Source organism: Sturnus vulgaris, chromosome 3 (assembly GCF_052056855.1).
Source record: "Sturnus vulgaris isolate bStuVul1 chromosome 3, bStuVul1.hap1, whole genome shotgun sequence".
Lineage (NCBI taxonomy): Eukaryota > Metazoa > Chordata > Aves > Passeriformes > Sturnidae > Sturnus > Sturnus vulgaris.
Window position 1 is genome coordinate 23,669,511 of NC_142245.1, and position 26,638 is coordinate 23,696,148.

Below are 26,638 nucleotides of genomic sequence, written 5' to 3' on the forward strand. Positions count from 1 at the left end.
AAATTAAACTGCTTTACTATAATGTGCAATGTTTAGTGATTGTTTTATTAAATGCAGAAATACCTGCTCAACTTCGTACCCATTCTGATTTAAAGTGCAACAATTAAATCTGATAGTTCTTGTACATCCATATTTTGCAAGTGTTGTTTCTTGAATACATGTTAATCCAATTATACCTTGCATTTGTAAAATTTAGTTTTTTAGTACCGTTTTGCTTTATTAATTAAAATAAACTGTACAAAAAGCTGTAGAATTACATTAGCTTTGAACAATGTAGGATACACGTTCTCTGCCAAACGTTAGTGTGCAAACATTGTACATTTTTTAAAGTGACAAAATTAAGCCAACCTTGAAGTCAGAGTTCATTACTACATTACAAAACAGGAGACCAGATATGGCAAAAGAAATTTCCCACTGAAATTAACACCATTGTATAATTTTATTTCTAATTCTTAAAAAAATAGAAATGAATTTAGAAGAGAATCACAGTATAAGGGCCCTAACATATTAGACCATTACAAGGTACATAAAAATAGAAGACACAGATTTCTTTGAAACTTTAATCCTTTGATTAAGCAGCAAGCATATCACTCTCCAGGCAAACACTGCTTAAAACAAACCCTACCCCCCAAAACAGGACGTGCAAACTGTATGCACATATTCTGCAAAGCACACAATAAAGACATTTTGCTATGTACATACTTATTTAGTACTACAAATGCTAGGAGTTCCCTACTGTGTGCTACAGTGTAGGTAAATTAAGAAATACTACCCTACCTATCTCTGGCCCACCCTCCCCCCTTCAAATACAGCACCTTTGCCCAGTTATAGAATATTTAAACAAGATTAAACGGAATTACAATGTACTGAACAGTTTCATAGCAGTTGGTGGTGGCCAACTGGACTGTAACATCCAACATTCTGCATACTGAAGTCTATCAACAAGAGACAAGACAAAAATTAGCAGATGTACAAAACACACACCTGGGAGACTCAATGCTTAAAAGTAAAAAAATAAAAAAGGAAAAGAAAAAAAAATCCTGAAGATAAATCTTACCACTGTTAACAACTAAACTGTAAAAATGTACCATCTTGGTTTTGTATTGGTTTTAAAGACAGAGAGCAGCCAGATTTGTGTGTAGCTGGTGAGGGCACACTAAAGACTCATGACTCCCAGAACACAAGTTTCTATGACCACAAATTCCTTGGTGCTTGTTTTAAAATTCTTCTTTACTTAGACAGCTCACAGAGTGGCTAAGCACCCAATGCAAAGAAAATTTGTAAGAAAGACCTTTTGTAGGACACCTCAGCACACCAGTGAAAGTTTTCAGAAAGAAAAGCTTCTCAAGTTTGATCTGAGAATATCTTAAAATGAAGAACTAAAACATATAGGTCAACACTTGAACTGCAATTCAGGTTACAACTAAAAAACTTTAATACTAGATTTTCAAATTAAATAGAATCTGATAGTACAAGAACTTCCCTTTGCACATTAAAAAAAGACCTTATTTAGCTGCTAAACTGATCATTAGACCACCCAATTTATCTGTAAAAAAAACCTAGGGAGAACACATCCTATTTGCATAAAAAAATCTCATTTTAGTGAAGGGCAAATCTAGTTAATAACAAAAAGGAGTAAAAAGACTTAAGACACCATTGCAGCTATAAGCAAAAAAACCTTTTGAAATAGTATGACAGTCAACATAAGTATTATTACATAATCAAGAATGCATTGTTTTTCAATAGCTTAATTCAGATCACACAGTTTCAAACAGTGCTACTCATATTTGGAACCTGGTTTACTTGGAGGGTAGAGGCATCTGCTTTCACAAAAAAAAAAAAACCAAACCAAAAAACCCCAAACCCCAAAACACTGCTAGGCATCAATCAAGATTTCAGATGAGAATGCAGTGAAATGAGTTTCTTTCAAACTCCTATAATTTGGAAGCAATAGGAATACCTAAATGCAGGTTTTACTGAGTCAATAAAATAAACAAACACCCTCATCCTTCCCCTAATACCCTGAACTCATGTAATCAACTTTGCCAGAAATATAGCAGGAGTCAAGAGATAATGACCTAAAAGTAAGACTGGCAACAGGTAACTACTCTCATGATACTCTACCAGCACCACCAGGCTCAACACCTCCCTCATTAATGCTCAAGCAAGGTATCAGTGATCTAACATACACAAACTGCAGAAAGTCATTCTCAGAGGAATGGAATTTTACTGTACCTACAGTAGAAGAATTAGTGGAATAACAAATTAAATTAATACTTCTTGCTAGATGGTTCCTCTCCTATCATCCCCCTGGGTAGTGGAAGCTGCTGCCACTCTATCCTGCCCAGCCCACAAGACAAGACTGCAGCAAGAAACTGGACTCCTGCTTCCAGCTGAATTCTATGAGTAGAACACACATGAGATTTAATAAATTTGGTACAACAGACCACTGAGTCTTCAGAATACTCTGAAAGAAGAGTATTTTAATAAGCCAGTACCTTTTAAAACAAGCTAAGATGTTTTGGGAAAAACATGAAGACCTACATTTTACAAGTGTATGAAATGCTTCTACTGTTATCTAAACAGGGCCAAACATTCTGAACCTAAAGCCATTATTTTCTTTCACTAAAAGGTAAAAAAAAATTTAAAAATTTACACACACAAAAAACTCCAACACTACATTTAAGTCTCCTACAGTATTACCTATTTCTAGATTTGCCAGACTACTTTCCTGTAGTTAAGATGCTTGACTATAAAGAACTGTAATAAAATAAATAGAGTAAAAATCAGTTAAACAAAATCTTGGTGTGTTGAACATTTATTCATTTAAGAAGTTAGCTTCCTTCAACAGTTAATCATACAGAGGAGGGCTGCAGTGTAGGCATTGTTCTGCTGTACAAGTCTTCGGCATAAAAATATTTTTATACAGGTGGTCATTGACGTCGTTCCGTTTCTAGTTCTTAGCTCGCTCCTCTGGAAAACTGGTCTCATACCTGTGAAGGCTTGCTCTTTTCTCCCCTTCATTATTTGGAAAAAAAAAAAAAAAAAGTAAAAAAAAAAAAAAAGTACACGGATAGAATTTTTTCAAACGTGGGAGTTAGCACAATTCCGCTTTCGTCTCTTCAGTGCAGAGTGGACGGAGCCTCTGTCTGGATGCCGATGAGCGAGGGCGGCTGCTGGCCGCTGCCGGCGCTCAGCACGGGCCGGGGGTTGAGGCGGGGGGGCATGGAATTAGCGGGGCGGATGAGCGGCGGGGGAGGCTGGTTCAGGGTCGGCCGCGGCTGGATGAAGCGCGCCTGCTGCTGGAGCGGCGGAGGCTGGCGGTGCAGGGCAGGAGCGGCGGGGAGCGCCGGACGCAGTAACGGGGGCGGCTGATTTAAAGCTGCCATGGGAGCGGCAGGTGCTGGAGCAGATGCCTGTGCTGGAGGTGAAGGGCCTAAACACTGAGTGGCCGGAGTGCTTTGTGCCTGCACAAAGGACAAAGACAAGACTGCGTGAGCAGCCGTCCCGGCCGGGACGTGACGCAGTTGGGCTGCCACTGGCCACTACACAGGAAACAGCATTTAAAAAAAAAATAAAACCAAAGAACTGAGAAGTTACTGAAAAGAAATCACCAACCAAAACATTATAGACAGCAGAACTAAAAATATTTACGAAGCAAGTCTTCTTCTAGAACAAGAAGTGCATTTTAATGGTAAAACAGTAACGTGATCGTCACTATCAAAGGTGCAGTCCTGCTCCCAGCTGGTTAACGACATTGGCTGAAGTTCTATGCAAGCTCATCATCATTCTTTAGAATGCGGTTTGCCACTCCACACCAGTTAACCTTATATTTTATCACTAAATAAAATGCTGTTCCTCAACCCATGCTTACTTATTTCTGGTACACAAAACACACCTCATCTTCTTCATCAGTGCTCTTTCCTGATGGCACATTAGAAGCATTTTTTGTGTCCTCCCCTAAAGCAGAAGCATCACCATTAGAAGCCAGGGTTCCTTGTTCCGCTTCCCATTCCTGCAATACCTCCTCTAAGTTAAACCGACGCCTGTAGTTTACAAAGAAGTTCTTCACTTGGCCAACAGTCTTGTTGCCAATTACATCTGCAATAGCTTGAAAATCTTTACCGTATTTTCGGACACCTGGAAGGCAAAGTAAATAACATAGCTGTGAAGAATCAGTCAGACACAGCTACGTGTGATGTATTTATAGAGAGAACCTATGGGACCTCCAAACCGAGGACTTGCTAATTAGGAGAACTTCTCAATTAGGAGAAGGCCTCAATTTCCATTAAAACAAAGTAATTTTTAACAGCACAGCTATCAACATACAAATCAAGAACTTTATTAAAAAGTCATTACCCATTCTTCTTAAAAGATCCTGGCTTACTCACCAAGCCTCTCAACCTAAAACCACAGAGATCTGGTCTCTGACAAACACAGTGAATCTTCCAGCATGCTCACAGTAAGGGCAGAAGCCCAAGACCAGCTCAAGAGGGGAGGAAGGGTGCCTGAGCATGTATGAATGGCTCTGAACAGAATAAAATGCTAGAAATATCAAGTGACAAATACTAATAGCTCCTACAGGTTGCCTCCACACCAGCTGCATGCAGATGGTTCTTTCCCACAGCCAGTGGGGCAGGAGTGGCAGAGGGCAGAACAGGGGGCACAGTTCAGTAATCACAAGATACTGCTCATTCCTGCACTTGTGACATGCTCTACTCAGACGAACACTTGCCAGTTATCTGTGTAATCTCACAAAGTCTGAGGCTTTCATTCACCATTCAGACTGGGTAGAAAAATCTGGGAGTTTGGGCCAACCACCTTTGAGAGTGTAAATATATTTAAGCTACTGGTATCTGCTTATAAAATGGCCCAGCACAATCCTCCAGGATTAAATCCCCTACTGATAGCAGCATGACAGGTGATCTTGGCACATTATTCTTTTAATTAATTTTTGTACTGACATCAGCAGTCACTTTTGTTTATGAGCACTTCAAAAGAAAATCCAAACATATATTTTAAATACTTCTAAAATTACATCTGCATGTAACACAAAAAACTATTAAGTGCAACATTCCATAGTTTTTGACTTAAAATTTAAATTATTAACAAAAAGTATATTGATTTTCTTATATTTAGGGTATGTGCCTAGTTCTTCCCCCCTCCTGCTTAAAGAAAAAAATCCTCAACCTCTCCCACCTCCTAGAACACAGCTTTTAGCTACACAAAGTATATTTTTAAATACAAGTATCAAAAAGTTTGGAGACTTGAAGAAATAAACTAGTTTTGTTCCAGAGTGAATAAACAGAAGACTCTTTTTTTTGCTGTCAGTTATGCATGAGCAAATTATAATTTGACTTCTCCTGTGAAGCCCCTGAAAGTTAAACTCATTCGGAACATATTACAGTTCTTAGAGGACAGACATTTTCTCATTACAGGAAAAGAAATTTATGCTTGATTTCATGCCTCACTTCAGAAAACGAAGCAAAGTGTTCAGAAAGTGAGAGTTGTTTCAAATTTGAAAGCTATGCTCCTTTTCAACTTAATTGTGAAGAGTGTGACCTTCAGTTTGTTCTGCTTCTTTCTATTTTCCTCATTATTAGGCACTTCTGCTATGGTAATGCATACTTCCTGCAATTGAAAAGAAAAGTTCACCTCCAGGATAGCAACAAATTCTGTAGCTGAAGCTGATATTTCAGCTGTCAAGAGCCCAGCTACATTATTTAGTATCTTTTTCTGGGGCATACAAAAGAATACAACCCTCCCAATTGCAGGAACCTTGAAAAGATTTCAGAGCCATGTGGGAGGGCATGGATCCAGGCAAAGCAAAGACAGGGATTTGGCTATGTGCTTTATCAGCTGTACAAGGTATCAGCTATACTCCTTAAAAGCTGTGTGTGCCCACAGAACACTGCCTCCAGTATTTTAATATTCTTTGTCTACCCTACCATTACCACCCTTACTGATTTATAATGAACATAAAGCATCCAATGCAATATATCTAACGCCCTGTACAATTAATCAAGTGAACAAGGTGCCCAGCAGAACAAAGCACATTTCTGGTAGAAAACTAATATAGACTTCTAGTGATTTCAGCCTTTTCTGTTGTTATCCTGGCTACACTTCTTTCCTCTCTTAATCCACAAAACAACTGAGCCAGCTGGTTATCTTCAGCTCAGGTTGTTAAAACTAAGGTCTTAAACCCTATTTCCAAGCAAACAGCTTCAAAACAAGGTGTTCTTGCCTTCACTGAAACCCAACTCTAAAAAAAAGAAATCTAAAGAAAATAAAATTTCCTTAGTTCAGCTACACACAGCACTACTCATTTCAGATTCTTTTGAATGTTATTACTACTGCTGTACCACAATGATGTATTTTAAAGCCTTTCAAGCCACGTAAGAAATAGAGAAAATTCACTGTGTGTTTATGAAACTTTAATGTATAAGGTGATGGCATATCTCTAAGAGTGGTTACCAAGCCACCATCCCTGTCAAAGTGGTGCACATTATTTATGCATCCTTATACAAATTCAGTGCTAAACATACCCAAATTATTTCTCACGTGTTCAATCTGTTATCCAATAAAAATTTTATTAGACTGATGAAACTGAAGCTCAAAAAGCATGACTGCACAGCCTCACTTCACATGTATGAATGGTTTTCTCCCAGCCCATTTGAAAGCAGCCCAGCTCACAGGAATCCTTCAAGCTTTTCAGAACTGCACCCAGCTGCAAAGGTACACTGGAACACGTGCATGCTCTTGATTACAGCATTTCATCTTGAATGTCTCCCTTGGAGAATCTCATAAATCCAAGTTTGATGCTGCTTACACAGCTTAATGTTGTACAGCACAGCAAACACATATTAATCAGTGCAAAGCAATATGATACAGCACCACAACGAGGCAGAAATAGTTAATGGGAGCTGCAGTTCCACTGTGATGGGATTACAGTGCTCCTGGCAACTATCTTAGGTAGAGTTAGATCCTGACTGCCCCAACTGTTTTTCCCTGCAATACCATGACAGTCATGTACTGCTTTTCAATGCTAATTTTGTTGTCTTGAATGAGTGTTAAAACATTTCTGCAATTGCATTTTCATGGCCAAGATCTTAGTTTGAAAATATGATCGTGCTTATACATTTCTGTACATAAAAGTTTGTAATTTTAAGAACACTAACTGATGAACTAGCCCATTACATTCAACAACTATTCAAAGCTGAACTGTTAGCTGATAAATTATACTGCAAATATATTGGCTCAGAGATCGTAAATCTGAGTCCACAACCCCACTGCAGGCACCCACACTGCTTTTAAGATTACACACAGCTCTATTTTAAGGTAAGTTTTCTCATTACCTCTTCCTTAGTTACTGGCAATCCCTTGAGATTAGCATGCAGATAATGAGTTGCTTCATGTTTACAAAAAACAGTACCAAAATTATATTACAGCAGATTATATTTACAATTTCCATGGTTATATTTATTGTCCGAATTCAAGTGAATCATGTAAGTGCCACCTACCTGCTTAATGCTTATGATTTCTGTAAAATTATTAAATTATTATATGCCAAAATATACCAATACACTTAATGAAATAAATATATTTTAAAGCATACAAACTAAATGTTCCCATGTTCGAGTCAACTTCCAAGTCCATGCCTAATGCACATTATGGAAGCTTTTAGCAGAGCAACTGTGTTTACCTTCTAAAAACAAAGTCAGAGAAAAACACAGCATGGCTCCCTCATGCCTAGAGTCTATGACCTGAAGCAATTGCTTTGAAGCAAGAAATCGGGGTCCTTAGCCTGAGGGATGGGAGGTTAATACCTACAGCACTCTCATTCCAAGAGAGAGAGCAAGCAGTAAGTAAGGGAGGGATAATTAGAACACTTTGTTCTTGTCATTAGGATTCTCTCCCATCTCCATTTAATATAGTGACAAGGGAAGGGGACCACAGAGGAAACAATACTTATAAGAAGCCCATGTCAATTAAAACAGGTTTCTTCCAGAAGGTCTTATTTCTCACCCCACCCTTAAGACTGACTATAACATACAGAACCATCCCCTAGAGACCAGAAGACCAGATCTCCTCTCCAAGGAGTCACCACCAACCCTCACTCTCTTTTGCTCAGGCTCTAGTTTATTTGTCTTGTTGGTGACAGAGTGCCATAGCTTAATGGAAACTGAATGTATTCTTATCACTTCCCAAACTGTTGCTTAGTGAGAACTCCAATAACTCAACTATGGAAAGGCAAGATGCTTTGAATCCTTTCATTCTAAGGCAGGCACAACGACCCTGAATTTTCCCCACTCTTCCAGCAAGCCTTCTGCTTACTAGACTATCATACTAGAGACAGGCTTTTATTCAGTTGCACCTGGGAACAAAATACTGAAGTATTTAGCAACAGTGAGAGAATGAACTTAGGACAGAGGACAGCTGGGAGAGGCAAATCCAATCCTGAGGCATGTAAGTTGAAAGGAATGATTTAAGACACACCATGTCTTTCTGCCCTTCCATTCACACTTCAAAATATCCTAACTTTTGGTTCAGTTATCTGACTAATAACTAAGTACCAGGTATGGCATACCTGACAACTTTACACTGATATCCTGATCCACTGAATATTTTATACTAAAACTGAGTCTCTCATTTTCAAGGTGAAGAATACAGAGGAATAAAGCAGATAGATATAACTGAGCTATTATCTTTATAAAAGATGATCCACATAAATGAATCAATATATGCCTTCAAAAGAGCATCTCCAGCGATTTCCCTTACATGCTCCTTGATTTGGCAGTGCTTGCTAATACGAGAGTCAGTTTTCCTTCATATAAATGAAATAAATGCAAATCAGCTGTAAGAATAGCCCACCAGAAAATGCTGGGGCTTTAGCCCAGTTAGACTGTTAGTCAAGCATCCACATCCTGCTTCAGACTCTTAAAAGGCCTAATGGGTAATACCTGCCCATTATTCCCTCATGAATAGAGAAAAGTAATGGTAAAGCAGATTTACTTCTGCTTTTTCCTACTTTAGGATACTGGAGATGTCTTAAATGCTTCAAATTTTATTACTTTAACTATTGCTTTAGTCTTCCACATTAAAGAAATTAATGTAAAATGATTTAAAAGATGACTGAAGGGACTTTCTGGTACTAATACAGTTGTTAAATCCTGCTTAGCTTTTCCCTTTGAAATTTAACATGGGTAACAGAAAGTCTAGTGTTGTGTTGCTGGAATAAATGCCCTAAATATTCTCAATAGTTTTGCTGCTTTCCTGGTGACCAGATAAGTTTAGATTTGCATTAGAGGGAAATACAAATATAAGCCTAAGCACCTCTTCAAATCCTTTGCATCAGATTTCAACTTGCTGCTACTATTAACATACCTTGTACTGCAAGAAGCTGCTCTTCTGTGGTCCAACGGGCATTGATTTTCTGATTAGACTATTAAAATTAGAAAAATGGCACAAAGATCATTAAATTGTTTCAGCAGCTGCAAAATATCTGAGCATCAATGTGTTTTATTTGTACTACATTTTGCAAAATAGGTAAAAACCTCTTGCTTATAAGCCATGAATTTACAGTTTAAGATTGCTTTCACACAGAGGAAGTAAGTGTTTACAGATTTGAACTTAAAACTATGCCAGCAGTTTTTCCTCTGTTTTATTGCAGTTCTTAGTATCAGCTATATAATAACTTATGCACAAGCTAATGATCTTTATGCAGACAGAATTTGAATTTATAGTAACATTTATCTAAACTATTTGGACTTGGTGTTTAGAGCATTTTGCTTTTATGTTATGTTTCATATCCAAGCCTTTAAAACAAGCAGAAACAGAACTTCAGTAGTAACAGATCATTCATTTTAGATGTGAAAATGTATATATAGTCATGTTTTCACGCAGAACACCATTTATTACTGGCAATTTACATTACCTATTTTTAATTCAAAAAGCCCCCACGTATCAGGGCTCAATTTCAGCTCCCTATTATTGTGAACAGACATGACATTTCAGTGTTTTCTGCTTCTTTTTTCAACCAGTTGCCATAAAAAAAAGCCTACCACTGATTTCTTGTAAAGAAGCCAGACTCCCCCCTACATGTAATTTAATGGATCCTTTTTAAGCTGCTGCTGGAGTGCAAACACTAGGCTGTAGCAAAACTCATTTCTGCAGCTTCCCACTACTATAAGTGCAAGGCCACAAGTTTCAGTATTTATTCTGATTTACCTCAGGAGGTTTGAATTCTTCAATCCCGCCTTCCATTTTCTGTTTAAGTGCACTGTTTACTTGCTTAGCATTTTGAACCTTGGTCAAAAACAACAAAGTTAATCAGCTCCACAAAGAAAGTTGGTCACTTTACACATTTATCTTCACTAGGATTGCCACAAGTGTACCTCCTAAGTTAGAAAGAGAAATATTATGGTTGAAGGCTTCACTACTTTTAACTGTTTCAAAAAAAATTTAAAAAAACCAAAACAAAACACATCACAGTTACTATGGAGAAAAAAAATTAGGCCAGTCTTTCAAAAGAACAGTTTGTCTGCAAGAATATTAAAAGCTGTTGAGAACAAGTAATTTCTGATAAGGATGCATAGGTTCTTGAAGAATTAAGAATACTCTAGACATAAAACTTCATTCTTAGAAATGTGACATGTATTGCATATGTTAATTAGCTTCTTTCTTCTAAAATAAAAATTCATGAGATGCTTCAAGTTAGTTCCTTCTGACAGATGACCTGAGATCATTCTGATTTTCTTTAGTGGGGCTTCTTGAAATAATTTTAAATATTTCTTCATTTATAAAAAGGACAGACCTTACAAATTGTACATATACACATCTGTGAACCACTTAAATCTGAAATTGATGCACACAGAGTAACATAGGTAAGAAAATAGTTTTGCATACTATGTTGCACAGCTATAACAAGGGTTCTTAAGTATGGGCACAAAAGCAGACAACTCAGTGGGAGAATCCAAAGGCTGCATCTCTGAGATCACTGAAAGAAAAAAAAAAATAAAAAAAAAGAGAAACACAACCTTAAGGCTGTAACTCACCTACACTTAGGCTAAAGAGTGAAACCCACCTATGCTATTTAGCCCCAGAGTCCTGCTGTGACAGAAAGAAGCTTATCTCTCCTGTAAAAGAACATAAGGGAGCAAAAACCCCATGAAAAAACCCTCTCTATTCACTCCATGATTTAACAACATGGCAGCTCTATAAGGAGGCAAAAATCCCAGAGGATAAGCCTTGATTGACTCTGCAGCCCCATCGGTCCTAGAAAGCAAGCATGCACATAACTACTGTACCCTTAGAAGCTGAATAATTACATGTTTTAACTTTAAATGCCAAAATTTAATTTCTTCATGCAAAGGACGCAGGCAATTTTCCTCTTAAAGGTGAGGACTAAAAAGCTTTTCTAAATTTAATAAGAAGTAGAAAACTTATCAATTCAAACAGAAATAACTAAGTTCATAATTTCCACACACCTCCCATACTTTCTTAGTATGTGGGAAAGGACATCCAGAAAAACAGCTACAATTTAAAGCATAACAAATGTAACTTCCTCTGCTCCATTGGTCTCATTTTCACGTTTCCATCAAATACTTCTAATAAGTTAAAAAAAAATAAAATCAAATGTGATTTTTGATTTTTCCTGTCCCCAAATCTGTAGCACTATTTTAATGCTACCCTTTTTTAATAAGTAAAAAGTCATCTTGCTTCATTTTATCCAAAAGAGCAGATGAACATTAAAAAAAAACCAAAACTGAAGAACAGCTACTGTCCAGCATTTGTGATGATAACTGTGGAACAAAACGAGGAAGACTCACATTAAAGAAGTCTCAGAATCTTCACAGATAATCTTCAAAACCATTACAATCAGAACAATCTGAGATGAAAAAAAAAAAAAAAAAACCAAAAAACAAACCAAGACCAATAACCCATGGTACCTGTCGCTTTAACGAGATTAGTTCCATATCCAGCTGTCTAAGAATTGTGTTGGCTGCATTGGGACTACAGGAAACAGCTATCACATCTTCCTGGGTCAGGTACATGCCTTTTGGTGGACGGCATTTGGAACGCTGGGAATGGTGGCGATGCTGCAAGCTCTGATACTCTCTTCTACCCAGACCTATTTTGCTGGTCTGGACAGGCTGCTCATTATTGCCCTTTAATTTACAAGAAATAAATCATTAAAGAATAACAGTATCTTGTATACGACTTTACTAAAAAGAATGAAGTATCAGATAGCATTGTAATGTCATATCTATGAAAAATAAAACTTAAGCTAACATCTTCCTTTGCATGTAGTATCCAAGTAGGTCTTGCAGATGAGTTGATGGAGCATACCAGTCATCTGCTGGATAGGCCTCCATTAGTCTAAGAAAGGTCACTTTTCAAAACTTTTTTTAACATGGCCACAAATACAGTAAATGTTATGGAAATCCCAGTCTGAATACTTTAACAGAGGGCAAACATTACAGACCTCTTACATATAGTAAGAAGGTAAGTAATATAAACATACGTATCTTGTTTTTAAAACAAATAATCAGTGATTTTACACATTTATTTCTCATCAGAGATGAAGAATTTGGGCAAAGATTAAAGGAGAAGAATAACAAAGTTAACCTGGCCAGGCAAGAATGCAAAATTGCATTTCTCCCTGCTGTAAGCACTCTAAAGAAAGAGACTGTACTGTTTAGTTTAGGGGGACAGGGAGGGGCTGATTTGAGACTTAAAAGAGACAGTATGGACATACCCCTGCAGTCATTATATGTAATTTAGAAAACATGAGCCTCTGTTATTTGCTTCTTTGGAAAGGAAAGGCAAAGAGGAAATAAAAGTTTTTGTTTTGGTATGTTTGGGCACCTAAACATTTCAGCTTTGTCTTCAATGGGGATTGCTGCACAGCTTCTCTGCATGTATATGACTCCCTCAGAGCAACTGAATACCTTTCCTACAGCCCAGGAGCAGAGACACAAAAATTAGTTTCTCTGCAAGGATTTTCTAATTCCAAGAAATGCTTAGTACCAGAACAGAAAGAATTCAGGCTTTTCTCTACTTGAAGCAGCTCCCTACTGTTCCTCCCTGCTGGCATCCACGCATGCTAAGAGGAGGTGGTCATCTGAGCAGTGACTGCAAAACCAAGTGCAGCAGCCATTATTATTATCATTATTATCATTTTCTGTAGTAGTAGTAGTTCAGAGCAGCAAACAGAGTCTTGTTTCACTACACTTGACCTTGTGCCACATTCTCTTCCCCAGCTAAGGTAACACCTTAATCCAGCCCATAGACTTTACAGAAGCCACCTTAAAAGCACTTAAGATATGTGCTCTTCCTTGGAAAACTGATGTAGAGCCTTACATCTTTGACATCTAAAAATTTAAAGGCTAAGTTTACTTCTGCCCTGTTTATACTTATTTGGGTTTTGGTTCTGCATTGCTCTTTTGGTATGAAATTGCAGTTCCTGTGTATTCAGTCTGGATTTAAACTGAAAATATTCTCTCACGATTTTGTCTTGCCAAGATAGAGAGTTTAGGGTATATTTTTTTTAATCTGGTAACAGAAAGTTTCCATTGCTCTGTGTGTTCAAGCAGCCTACTCAGTTTGTATTTTGCTTAGGAAGTGAAAGTACACAAATCCTACCAGAACTATTACATCACAAAATTATCTTGTGCAGATCCAAATAGCTCATCAGAAACTACAAACCAATTCGTCCTGTTCCTAGAAGTCTATCAACACACTACTTGCATTCCAGACTGCATGTCATGATTCAAACTATAACCAAGTAAATTGAGCAAAATAGCCCTTATTTAGACATGGCTAAGGCAGCAACTCCAGTCATTAGATTGCAGAGACATTGTTAGATCAGTATAAAAGTAAAAAGGTACATTATCAGACCATGTGATATTTCAAGGACTATAAAACATCCCCATGTTAAAAAAGTAATCTCAAACTCTTTAATTGAAAGAGGTAATTGTCCTTTTTTCCCCCCTCAAGGCCAGTAGATAAAGGGATACATTGAAGGTCACTGCAAAGCTCAGGACAGAAGCTAAACTTATCAGTCTCTTACTCAAGATTATTTTTGTGAAAAGAGTAAAGTTTTATTCATAGTTCCAGATACCACTTCAGTATGTGTGTGCTGAAGTTCTGCATAACCTCTCCTCTCACTCTTGAGAAGCATGAACTGGCTGATTTAGCAAGATCACAAATACTTAAAGTTGATCAAAGAAACAACTGAACACACATTTGAATGTGTTTCTGTAGTCTTGTTCATAGATAGCTTAACGTTTATAACACGAACTTAAAAAACCCCGAAAACCTGAACATACCCTGAACACGGCAGTCATCTGTAAAGCTAACAATAAGTGCTCATTAGGACAAAAATGTTTTCCTCCACATTTATTAGTAGAAAGCATCTCAGTAAAACCACATATTAGTTGAAATGCATCACCTCACTATGGTTCTGAACAAACAACAAAAGTTGTTCTTTGAAAAATGTAATTTAATTTTAAAATTCAAAGAAAACATTTTGCTTCAAATGATTCACAACCACTAAAACTGTAAACATATTAACAAGGCTGAAGGAGGGCAAATACAACCTGTTTTAGCAGGTTGTGAGAGGATACATCTCTTATAAAACTTTAAGATCTCTCAGGACACAGTGGAGGTAATGAGAGACGCATTTAGAGCCACAAAATGGCAAAAATAAATGATACAACTTTGTTTCAATGAGAAGTCATCAAGATCTTGACTACTTAAAGACCCTAGGAGTTTGGCAGGCTGAAACCTAAACCCCTGTAACCTAAACTCACTCTTCACGTTAACACATTCACTGAAAACAAACAAACTGACATTCACCATTAAGTTATCTGTTACCTCCTTTTTGGCTTCTTTTTTGGGATCATAATCACTATCGTTTCCATCCATTGGATGAGCTTCTTCTACATCATCATCACTAAAGACAAATTATAAAAAAAGTTGGTCATTTTGCTGCTTTTTAAACCCAAATGTAAGTATGTACCCCGATAAGAGTTATCTACTTGAATTTATCTATTCTGAGTGTATGGCATCTCAAAATTATTTTAGTTTTCAAAAGACAGCTGTTACAAGCATGATTTTCTGCATTAAATTCTAGTAATGATTATGACAAACAAGCAATCCTAAACCATAGTTTCAAAGTTACTTTAAGCAGTGATGGTACTGTTGCCAAGAATTTTGGTGTCACCTTTCTTCAATTCAACCACTTGTGCCAGCGTGAACACTTATGTGGCCAACTATATACCAAGGCTAGAAATAACCTTTCATTTGCTCCATTAGTTTTAATAGAGCAATTTTCAAACCACTGCACCAGGTGAATAAACCCTTGCTGAAGTCTGTGGGGAGCATAGGGCATATGAATGGAAAACATGGGATTGCTTTTTCACCAATGTGCTTAAAATCTAGCAATTTAGGGGAGAGAAATGAAATCTACTGAATTAAATCTAAGAGAAAAGGTTAAAAAGAGAACAGCCAATTTAGAGCCAATCATTCTGACAATATAATTTCTGAATAAATTAATGCAAAAACAAATCCCTCCAAACTGCTATGTTAAAAGCACACCAATTTTAGCTTGTAATTTTTCAGAAATAGGATCAGTAAATAAGCATATGAACTTTATATTTCAGAAGTTATTGAAAATAACATATAATTAAAAAACTCCTTTTGCCCCAGTTAAGCAATTTTCTACAGATATAAAATTACAGCTTCCAATATAAACACAGATTGTTACTTATACATGCAACACATAGCACCTTTTTAAAAGTTCAAGTTAATAATAAGTATACTGAGCACAGTAAAATTTTAATTTCATAGTAACTGTGAGAAATATTATTCCCTTGTATGCAAGACAACTAAAGTACTCTGAGCTCTAATTCTTTCTGACTGATTGCAGTTCTAAGTCTCCTCAAAAAAAGATTTTATATAAAAAAAGTTTTGTTATGAAACAATGCGTAGGCATTCTAACTACTTCTGCTCTTTATAGTGGTTGAAATTTCAGTTTTAGTTGCATATTAGTTCAGAAATGCCAAAAAAAAAAAAACAAAACAATCCAAACCCCCCCTCACACCCCCACAAAAATATTCTCCTGCACAGACTGTAAAAGACGACGGGGTTTAAATCTTTGTTTTTACAGTTATCCATTAAAACACTCCCATCTCTTGTTACAACTCATACAGACTGGAGTGATAAAGTTCTTAAAGCACAGGTACCAAATCCGAGATATTACAACAGGGGCTCAAACCTCAAAAACATGGTTCACACTAAAACAATGGCTAGGAATTACTCCACATCTCTACTTAGGAAGATTTCAGTCTCTGGTTAGCTAGACATAATACTCACAGAACACCATACTCACCTGTCACCTTGATTATTTCTATTAGCCAGTTTACGAGCCTGACGATCCATCAAACTTGTCCTAGAGCGAGTTTTTTTCCAAGAATAGTAATATTTTACAAGGCTTGCAATGGTCTTGTCTGGAAGCTAAAAGAATTCATCAACAGGTTACATTTTTAAAATTTAAAATTCCACCCAGAATTGTAATTCTGCTCTGTTTATAACCACCTTTAAACAATATTTTAAATGGATTAAGATTGAAAGGAGGGATGTATTTCATACATATTTTTAAAAAGGGGAGAATGCTTCATTAGAGTGAAAAAGCTCTATGTCCAATAGACATGATGAAATTAAATTAAATCTTATATTCAAGGTTCTTCCTGAAGCTTTTACACAGAAATCAACATGAAATTTTAGCCCAACAGGAGCCTTTGTTCTTTGTGCATCTGAGCTGTTTAATGCTTCTGATTAAAATATTACTTTACCATTTGCTGGATCCTGTGAAAGCTCTTTCCATGGAAGCTAAATGCTTGTTCAAATAGGACTTTATCTTCAACTGTCCATTCATCAGGGAAAGGAGTGAAGTTAGGGAGATCCGCAAGGGACTTCTCAATATTGTGTTTATGCCAGAACAACATGCCGAGAGCCTTTGAAAAGAAATAGTCCCTCTTTGGATTTAGTCAATTTTCTAAAACGTTGAGACAAATTACAAACAGGCAATTTCTTTGTTTGAAATAAAATTTGACTAATCAGAATCCCTTTTCCAAACGTATTTATGGTTTTACTGGCTATTTACTATAGGTTACAAAATTCTCTTTGGAGACAGTGAGCACATCTATACTTTATTAATGGTATGAAAGCCAGACAATTTAAGGTTGGCATGGCAGCAGTAATTCTAGAGCAGCATGAGCTAGGCTGAGAGGCTCAAATCTGACCTGCTTTCTTACTTTGCAGGCATATATCACCTACACAGCTCCTTATAGGCCTTTATTACCAGCCCACTCAAAAAAGAAAATAAAAATACTTTTAGCCAGAGGATCATCCAAAATGCAAGTCTGAAAATTCAAAGTGAAAGTGGTCTTTCTACAACTCTCCAATCCACAAATAACAGCACGGCCACTTTGTCATGGGAACCTAATAAGGAATGGAAATTTAAATATACTTTCTTATATAATTTCATTTCTCTATATTCTAAAAAGAATTTTATGTTCATTAGACTCTCTGCCAGAGGATCACTGGCAGATTTGATGCCACAATTGGGGCACGGGAATTGGGCAATGTAATCCACTCATAGAGCACAGACACGATGGCCAGGCATCTCTCCAACCCCCTGATTTCACACCTTCTAAAAACCTGGACACAGCAAACCTCTGCTCTTGTTAAAATGGCAAGTGACAAGCACCTCTTGCAAAGAGAATTTCTATTCCACTGTGATGAGTCTACAAATGTTTTGTACCAGAAGTTATTCTGGAAATCCATCTCTTGGAGACTTGAGATCCATCAGTTCCTCCTCTTGCCTAACAGAAGTCAAGGCAAAAAGAAGAAACACCAAACTACAGGCATAATCTGGACATTGTAACACTGGCAGCCTCATTGTCAGACAGCAGTTGATGAGCAAGCTTCCATCCTCCCAAACTTGATCATACAACTTTTGCAAATTGGACAGCAAGTATTTTTTTTGCAATAGGTAATCTCACTTTTACATACATTGGTTAATTTATGAAGAAACTCCTGACAGAACTACATGCAGACCAGCAAAGTTTTATCTTACTTTTTAAGGAATGGTGACCAAAGGTTGTTAAATAACAGCAACCTTGTTTGCTACCTTCAGAGCTAGAATTTGAGTCTGTTCTCCTGCCTCTAAAAAAACCCCTAAACTGAGGTTGGTTTGCGTTTTTTTTCAATATGAAAGAAACCTTTTCAGTGCCATCCTTATCAATTAATGGTTCAAAATTGTACAGTATTTGCATTCTAATGTCAAACTTTTTTGTAATTTGTAAGTTGCTTCCCTAAGAAACTCTTTAGCTAAATATACACACACAATTGCATGACATGCCCAGTGTATCAAGAAACATACCAAACCTTTCAAAAGTGCACATTACAAGCTGAGCATGTCATGAAAACAAAGAGCTCAATCTTTTGCAGAGAATCCAGACCACAACTGTATGCAGATCCATTTAACTGCAGTGTTTGCTGCCGTGCCTGAAGAGAAACAGCGTTAATTAATGGTAACCAAGGGGAAAAATAAGAGTTGTGTTATAGTTTTATATTAAAAAAAAAAAAAATCCTTTAAATGAGCACTCTCATTCCACAGCACTTACCTGTTCCACATTGTATCCATGTTTTTCCTTTGCTATTGCTATATATTCATCCACTGTAACAAAGCAATGTCAGAATTATTCTTTAATACTTTTAGCTCTGCTCTATGACAGAATCTAACATGGGAAAAGAATCTCCCCATGCTTTAACACACTGCATAGGCCCAGGTCCCCCAAAATGTTAAATATACTCACAGCTTTATTAATAATAAACACACTGACCATTATTGAATATTTAATTTTATGAACTTTTTACACATGCTAATTCTGCTTTCTTTAACATTTTTACTACAACAAAACCACAGAGGCTCATAATCTATTTATTTATAGCAGAGACCAACTGATTATTGAAAGGTTATGCCTTTTTGGAACCCCCTCCTTGGTTAGTTTTAAATTGAAGTACATCTACTACTCATATTCCCAAATGTTGACAATTAAAGCAAGGAGATCCTATATCAATGATTATGCATATCCTCAAGATTACTATAGCTTTCACTGACCAATATGGATTTTAACTATGAAACAAAGTCAGTTTTCTATAGAAAGTATGAAAACTCAATAACTAGATAACAAAATTAAGGAATAACCTTTTAAAAATAATATTTAGCAATAATAGAACCAGCTTTGAGCTGAACACTTTTCATCATTTTGAAATTAAGTCCCACTTTTTTGTTTCTAAACAAAATTCTCTTCCCATTCACCTTCTAGAACTCAAAATTAAGTGGCAACTAAATAGCTGAAAGGAAGTATGACCAAGAAAAGGAAATAATCATATCCTCCTTATTCAAATGGACAAGGAATATCCTTGCCATGCACTGCTACAGCAAAGAGTTAGTTATACTTCAAAGGAATAAAAAAAAATGTTTAATAATCACAGTTGTATTTTATTTCTAACTCTTCTGCAGTAGCTGAAGGTGCATTCCCTCAAATGTAGAGGGACCCTAACTACTGGTATTAGACTGACACTGTCCTGAGGATGAGGTTCTCATGGCTGCATCCTCAAAGTTTACTCCTCTATATTACATGGGAAATTCTACCACAGATGACAGGTTTAAACTAGAATAAACAGATAACTGATCACATTTAGTCAGATGACTCTTGTATTTCAGGTCACTTCTAAAGGGAGAAAATGTTTGGTTTTTCCTTCTGTGACAGCAGTAATAATTTCCCCTTGAAGTGGGCCTCAATAAATCTTTCCTGAATTCATCCACTGCAACTCCTTCTCCTAGAAACTTAAAGCAGCAAGTTCCTCATGCTCAGGTATTTTCTTCTTTAATTAATAACAAAAGGTTTCACAGACAAGGATGATAATACAAAACAGGCAATATGATTTGAAACAAAGACTTTACTAATATAAGAGGAGGTCATCTTTCCTTTACCTGGAGTTCTCTAAATAAAGAAAAAGAGAAGCTTTGTGTTTAATTATTTGCAGTTTCACTGTGTGCAAAATAAAGAGCAAACAGGCACATGAGAAACAATTATTTAGCTTACTTAAGCACCCAAATTTCTAAGCAGGCAAGGACTTACACTTGGCATCAGGAATATTATGATATGGAGACCATACAAGCATTCCTCCATTATCTTTATCAGTGTATTTTGTGGCACCTGTAAGAAAACAAGTAACCCTCAGTATTCATTTAATAACTATGATCTAGAGAACAACTATGACAGTAAGCAAAAGCCAACCACAGTAAGAAATCCAGCTACTAATGAGAAGGGGGAAAAAAAATCATCAATTCAAAATTATTGCCTTAAGACATTAAAAGGCTGAATCTGAACATACTCTCAGAATGTTCAAGTATACCTAAATATTAGACAGTACCCTGGTTACCACAATTAAACCACTCAAGTGCATTGCTTAAGTTGGAAGGAATCCTAATCTAGTCCCAACTCCCCTGCCATGGGCAGAGACACCTCCCACTAGACCAGGTTGTTCTGAGCCCCATCCAGCCTGGCCTTGAACACTTCCTGAGATGGGGCATCCACAGCTTCTTTGGGCAACCTGTACCAGTGCCTCACTACTCCATAGTGAGGAATTTCTCATATCTTAATCTACCCCCTATAAAGTTGGCAAGGATGCAACCTTGTTCTCCTGAAGTTTGATTGTTCATTAGTACTCTAACATTTATCACTATCATAGGGGTACTAGGACCTACTGTGGTCAGTTAGGCTTCCTTAAAACTTCCTTCTAGCTCTTCCTTAAGAGCTAGAATTCAGTCACCATCCCTCATCCCTTTCAATAAGAAACTATACTGACAACTATGCCAGAAACAATTCTGTTCATCTCTCTAGTTTTGATTTTTCTAATTTTAACATTCATAGCCAACCAAATTGCACAGCTGGAGAAAGCAGTTATATGTAAAAGTAATTTTTGGTTTTGGTTTGTTTATCCTCACCTTAACATAGCAAGGGAAGTAGTACAAGTTACCTAACCCATCAGGACAGAGCAATACTGTTGCAAACACTGAAGCACTATTTCAGAGCATATGATTTTTGAAAATATGCTGTAAAAGAAAACTCCCCAATACTCTAAAAGCATTAATTCAGAGTCGCTTTCCATTACTATTTCACAAATGTAGTCTAAAACATAAAGCCCCTTAAAATGTTATCAACAAATAGAATGTATCTTGCTAAGAAATTGCTCAACAATTGGATTTATATCTAATGTCAGTATGAATTCCTTGAGTAATCACCCTCAGAGAAACTTTCCTTGCATCCTTCTTGGATAACAGCTCTTTTTTATTCAGTGAAACAAGCAACTTTTCACTCCATTTTAAGCTTACACACTTTATATTTAGGCTCTACATCTTGTCTGAAGCGAACAAAAAAACCAAACCCAACGCTTTGGAAAAAAGAACAGTGTAGTGCTTTCCCTTTATGTACAGTGTTTTGTTGCTCTTCCCCCTTCAGTTTGGCAGCATTTTGTATTTGCTATCATCTCTGCAATCTTGATCCATCACAACTGTGAACTTGAAAACAGTTAATTAGAAAAACTAAAAGAACTCCTGTGCTTTTCCAAAATGAGATGTGTAAGGCAGATAACCTCAATGCAGCATGAACTCTGTAACAGGTTAAGAATGTACATACACTCATAAAGCACCAGTTTCAAGGCATAAGCATTACTAAATTCTGAAAGGTTACAAGATACTCTGATAGTATACAAGAACTAACTCCTTAATATAACATTCCATTTTAGAACAAAAAAGCACAACATTTTCAGTCATTAGGAATGCAATATTTCATGAAGAGCAAGGTAAGCTTGTCACAGGCACAACATTTCTCTGGTACACTGTTTTCAATCACAAGTAAATGACTACCATGCTGCCCTTAATTCTAACTAAAGACAAGGAGAAAGCAGGACCACCAGAGTTATGAGGAAAAAACGTCTAAACTTAAGATACCTGCAGACAATTGGATATTATGGATATTATCAGGTACTGAATACTCAAGTACTAAAGTGAAAAAAAAAATTAGTTTCAGAGTTCTTGTGCCCACAGGAGATCATGTATGTGGTGACACTCCCCTACTGAGGTGCCACCCTCACATGACAAACGAGCAACAACCACCAGAACATCCCTTTTCAAAGCAGTGCTGTGTCCCCAGCAGGAATCAGACATCTGCTTCCATTCAGGTGGCACCTTCACACTGCCAAAATAAAAGACAGGACGACAAAGGAATAATGAGATGCATACAGGTAGCTTGAAGGAAGGCACCCTGCCCTCAGCATGGGATGTCCCTAGCTGTAGGACAGGGATCCCTCCAGCTCCATGAGCAGGACCATGACCGACCTTCCTGAGAACTTGCTGCCTGCCCTTTGTGCCTCAAGCACTCAAGCAAGCAGCCCTAACCTCCAAAGAGGATACAGGTGTTACACCTAAAGGGCAACATCATCTTTTTTACAAGGGAAGGGGGCTGGGAATACCCTCCAACATGTTAATCAAAGTGTGTTAAAAGAGTTGTAACCCAGCAAAGAAAAGAAGGACCAAGAGCTACACCTGAAGAATAACAAGTCTCCCTCTCCCCAAAATGCACTTCCAAACCACAGCAGCAAACTGACCCTCTCTAAATTACAGCTTCACATTAAAGTTAGGTATGCACAGCTCTATACAGGATTCCAGGTACTGAGAATAAAGTGATCATCCAGAAGCATACAAGACACAGTAAGGGCATTGTGGGGTAGCATCGCAATTTAAAATTATCTTGGTTTCCAGCACAAAATGTACCTTCCTCTGATTAAGACTAAGCCTTCCCCACAGCATTTAATAATTTCAATTTAAGAAAGCCTGTTTTCCTATTAGAAGACTAGAGAGAGAAAAGTTATGAAGACATATAGAGAAATGCATTCCTAAGTGACCTTAAATGGCATAAAATATTCTTGACAGCCTCAACTCCATCCCTGAAAAGTGGGTAAATGGGAAATTGAGTATTTCAGCATTAAGTAAGCAAAATTTACACTAAAACCATTGTGAAGTCTAAATCTGAGTAGAATAAGACTTTTCTAGCAGTTATCTGTGGCTGACAAAACAGGGTGGTGCATTCTCTACCATGATTTCCAAAAGAATGCAAACAATCCACAATATAAGGATACCAGTTTTGTAACATCCTGCTGGATCTATAGGTGGGTCAGAAAGTACAAGCAGAAAAATTTTCACCAAGATAGCAAAATATTATAGGAAGACCAGAAGGAGGAGACAAAAATCAGGAGTGCAAGAGATGTTATGCTAACTCAGTAAGTTAGATAAAGTAAAAATCCGAAGTTTCCTTATTGTTTCTTGCAGCGACAAAATCTCTCTTATTGCTGTAATATTTGGTGACAATTAAAAGCACTAGTTCCCTTAAGCTCTATCTGAAAGTTTGCTTGTGAAAAGAATATGGTGTGGAGAGGGGTAAAAGAGTATATTTAAACTAATTTCTTCTAATTGTTGCTTCCAAACACAATCCACTTCTTCCATGAGACTCTGAGAAACAGTTCCATTTTTTCTTTAAAAAAAATTGTCTTGTTTTATACATTAACTAAGTTTTAAAAAATGTTTACTGTCATCACAACATTAATCATGAATATTTTGCTCCTCAGTGTATTGTTGTAGAGCATTGCTTATGGCTATTTTTCAAGACAGGTTGAGTGAAACCCAAGGATAGGTATTATTCCACTCATTTTAGTATTCTGTGGGTTTATCAGGGCTGACTTTGTGTCTTAGAGTTATGTCTACTTCTATCCATCACTGATTCCCTTCTCCCACCTATTTATTTCAAGGGGCTTAAAAAACAGCACTCAAGAGTACTGCAAATAAACACATACTCTGAAGTATCTGATAAATACTTAAAGAGTATTAGAACAATTCCAAGAATAAACATAGTTAGAGATAATTAAATACAATGTCATGTCCATAAATGCAAATCTAGAACTAAAGGTGAGCTCTTTTACCTCACTTGCTACAAAAAGTAACCTAAATGTAGTTTTAAGAGCACAGATTTTTGGTCTCTCATTACTTATGCCTCTAAGAAATTACGCTTCAAAATTAATCAGAAAAAAAACTCAACCAAAAAACCAAAGAGTGAAAGAGTAAGACCTTGGTAATACCTCTCAGATAACCAATCTGCTACCTTGTAAGTGCTGTACTTTTAAACTTGATGGACTTTTAAATTTATTAAGATTTAGTTGCTCCAAAATAAATCGCTACCTTCTTGCCCTAATAAGCAAAATACACACACATTACCTCATAATAAAACATTATGCCTCCGACTCAGGAGTTATTAAAGAAACATTTCCATTATGAAGGAAACTGATAGGATGAGTATATATGAATCTCAGTTATTGGGGAAAAAGGTATGAACTGAATACCATCCCCCAGAGACACTTGGGAGCTCTAAAAAGTCTGGTTATAGGAGAGCATAAAATTAGTTCTGTAGTTACTAATGTAATGGTACTATTGCATATACAGTTTACAGAATTGAAACCACAGAACCTCAATTGTCCTACAAGGGTTGAAGAGTTCTTTTAATCAAAAGAAAAACAAACACTAGGTGTTGTTCTAATTTAAGTGGCCTGTAGGAAAAGCAAACCCAGGCTGCAGGTTAGAAACCATCACTTTTATCTGTGTGTATTTTTACAAAATAAAATAAAGGGTGCAAACAATTAGCCTTATTAACAAAGAGACATAGACTGCGTGCTCCTTCCTAGGGGAAAGGCATTCCCTTAAGCCAAGGCAGCGCATCTATTTAATCCCACCCTCGCGCTTTCCTTCCCCCGGCCTTTTCTTTGGCCAGTGGGGACTTGCGCCCATCCAGACGGGCTCGCTCCAGCCTTGGGAGGCACGGTGAGAGAATCCTCTTCCGGCAAGGAATCATCTGACACCCATGGAGCCTGCCTGGAGAGCAGCAAAGTAGACAGGCTTCATCTGTCCACTCCAGCCCGGCTGCTGAGCTGCCCTCCCTGCTCAGCGTAGTAAGGCACGGCAGCATTCTAGCAATTAACTTGCTAGAGCCGAGTACCAGGCTATGCGAGCGTACCCATGCTCCTCGGGGCGGGGCTGGGGGGGCGAGGAAGGCGGAGGAGAGCAGCTCAGCCTGCCACGGCGGGGCCAGCGAGGCTACTACAGCACACAAAACCAGGAGCAGGAGTTTCCCACCGAGCGCATCTTCCACCCAGCGCCTCCAGCACGCAGCCAGGTCTGCTCCGCTTCCGGCAGGGCGCATCACTTCCCACCCTTGCCCGACAACATCCATCACCCCTCGTCAAATATTTTTTACGGTTATAGGTCTAAGGACAAGGAGGGGAAGGAAAAAAAAAATAAAATCAAGCTTTTTCTGCTTCACTGCCTCCCGCCTGATACATATAATGCGGCCGATAATGAAGTGAGAATCCCCCACCGCGACGCCCCCCGCCCCCGGAGCGCAGATGCTGCCCCGGCCAAGCCTCCCGCCGCCGGCACCGGATCGCCGACACAAAGGCTCAAAAGCACCATAAATACAGCCCCGCGGCCGCCGCCACCGGAGAGCGCCGGGCGAGCCCACCCCTCCCGCCTCGGGAGATGTCAGGTTACAGCCGAAAAGCCATTTACCGGGCTCGAAGTCAGGAATGCGCGCCTGGTATTCCGCTCCGACCCTCATTCCTACATCTGCAAGGCAAAGGGGGGAAGAGAAATTAAGGGCTGGAGCGTCCCCGGGCGCCGTCCCAGGCTCCCGCCGTGCGGCGGGCGGGCGGGCTGGCGGAGCCCCCGCCGCGGCCGTGCGGAATAAGCCACCTCCTCCCCCCGCCACCCCCCCGCCCACCGCCGCTGCCGCCGCCGCGGATTAAGCCCCGACGACCGCCGAGGAGGGGGCAGGAGGAGGCGGAAGGGGGAGTTTATTCCAGCGGAACAATGGGGACGGCGGCGGCTCCCGGGAGACACTCCCTCCCCATCGTTAAGTACCGCGGGGGCAGCCGCGGGGCCGCGCCGCGCGCTCCCGCCCCCCGCCCCGCACACGCGCGGCCGCGGCTCGGCCGCAGCACGGACGGAGCGGCGGAGCCCCGGCACCGGGAAGGGGGAGGCGGCTCGGCTCGGCTCGCCGCCCCTCCCGCCGCCTCCGCCACCCCCCTGCCGCCGCCGGCGGGGCGGCCCCAGGCTCGCACCGTGCTCGTCGCCACTGTCGCCGCCGCCGCTCTCCGGCTCCGAGTAGTGCCCGTTGGAGGGGCTGCTGCTCTTGGCGCCGTTGGGGGCTGCCCGGCTCTTACCCCCCAAGAGCTCCGCGCCCTTCTCCATCATGCCCGGCATGCCAGGGCCGGGAGCGGGGGAGAGCGGCGGCAGCGCTGGCTGCCGAGGGGGGGGAAGTTAATACGGAGCCGCCATGTTGCCCCCTCCCCGCCCCCCCCTCGGGCACCTCCTCCCCCCGCCCGCCGCGCCCCCCCCTCCCCCGGCGCCGGGAATCCCTCCGCGCCGGCCCGGCCGGATCTCGCCGAGGGGCGGGGA

At 38.9% G+C, this 26,638-nt stretch overlaps 1 protein-coding gene across 4 annotated transcripts; it reads right to left on the reverse strand.

Annotated features, from left to right (window-relative positions):
- Positions 1–24: 24 nt before the first annotated feature.
- Positions 25–26,523, reverse strand: RCOR3 (REST corepressor 3). Of its 4 annotated transcripts, none has more exons than XM_014876906.2 (12): positions 26,302–26,523; positions 25,751–25,807; positions 20,217–20,294; positions 18,693–18,745; positions 16,857–17,018; positions 16,394–16,518; positions 14,878–14,956; positions 11,949–12,167; positions 10,228–10,305; positions 9,385–9,442; positions 3,899–4,140; positions 25–3,467 (listed from the first exon to the last, which is right to left on the reverse strand). In XM_014876906.2, the coding sequence occupies exons 1-12, from the start codon at positions 26,441–26,443 to the stop codon at positions 3,123–3,125; spliced, it is 1,638 nt and encodes a 545-aa protein (XP_014732392.1). In that variant the 5' UTR covers positions 26,444–26,523; the 3' UTR covers positions 25–3,122. The 4 variants fall into 4 exon arrangements, with proteins under 4 accessions (XP_014732392.1, XP_014732391.1, XP_014732396.1 ...); XM_014876905.2 differs by having other exon boundaries at positions 14,860–14,956; XM_014876910.2 differs by lacking the exons at positions 18,693–18,745; positions 20,217–20,294; positions 25,751–25,807; positions 26,302–26,523 and adding an exon at positions 18,454–18,576 and having other exon boundaries at positions 14,860–14,956.
- Between the last annotated feature and the right edge of the window lie 115 nt (positions 26,524–26,638).

Excerpts from the sequence above, each read along its gene's own strand:
- RCOR3 (XM_014876905.2), bottom strand. The coding sequence starts at position 26,443 with ATGCCGGGCATGATGGAGAAGGGCGCGGAGCTCTTGGGGGGTAAGAGC. Across the intron at positions 18,746-20,216 it reads TAATATTCCTGATGCCAAGT|TGGATGAATATATAGCAATA; the intron begins GTAAGTCCTTGC and ends GCTTTGTTACAG. Across the intron at positions 3,468-3,898 it reads GCACTGATGAAGAAGATGAG|GCACAAAGCACTCCGGCCAC; the intron begins GTGTGTTTTGTG and ends TCCTTTGTGCAG.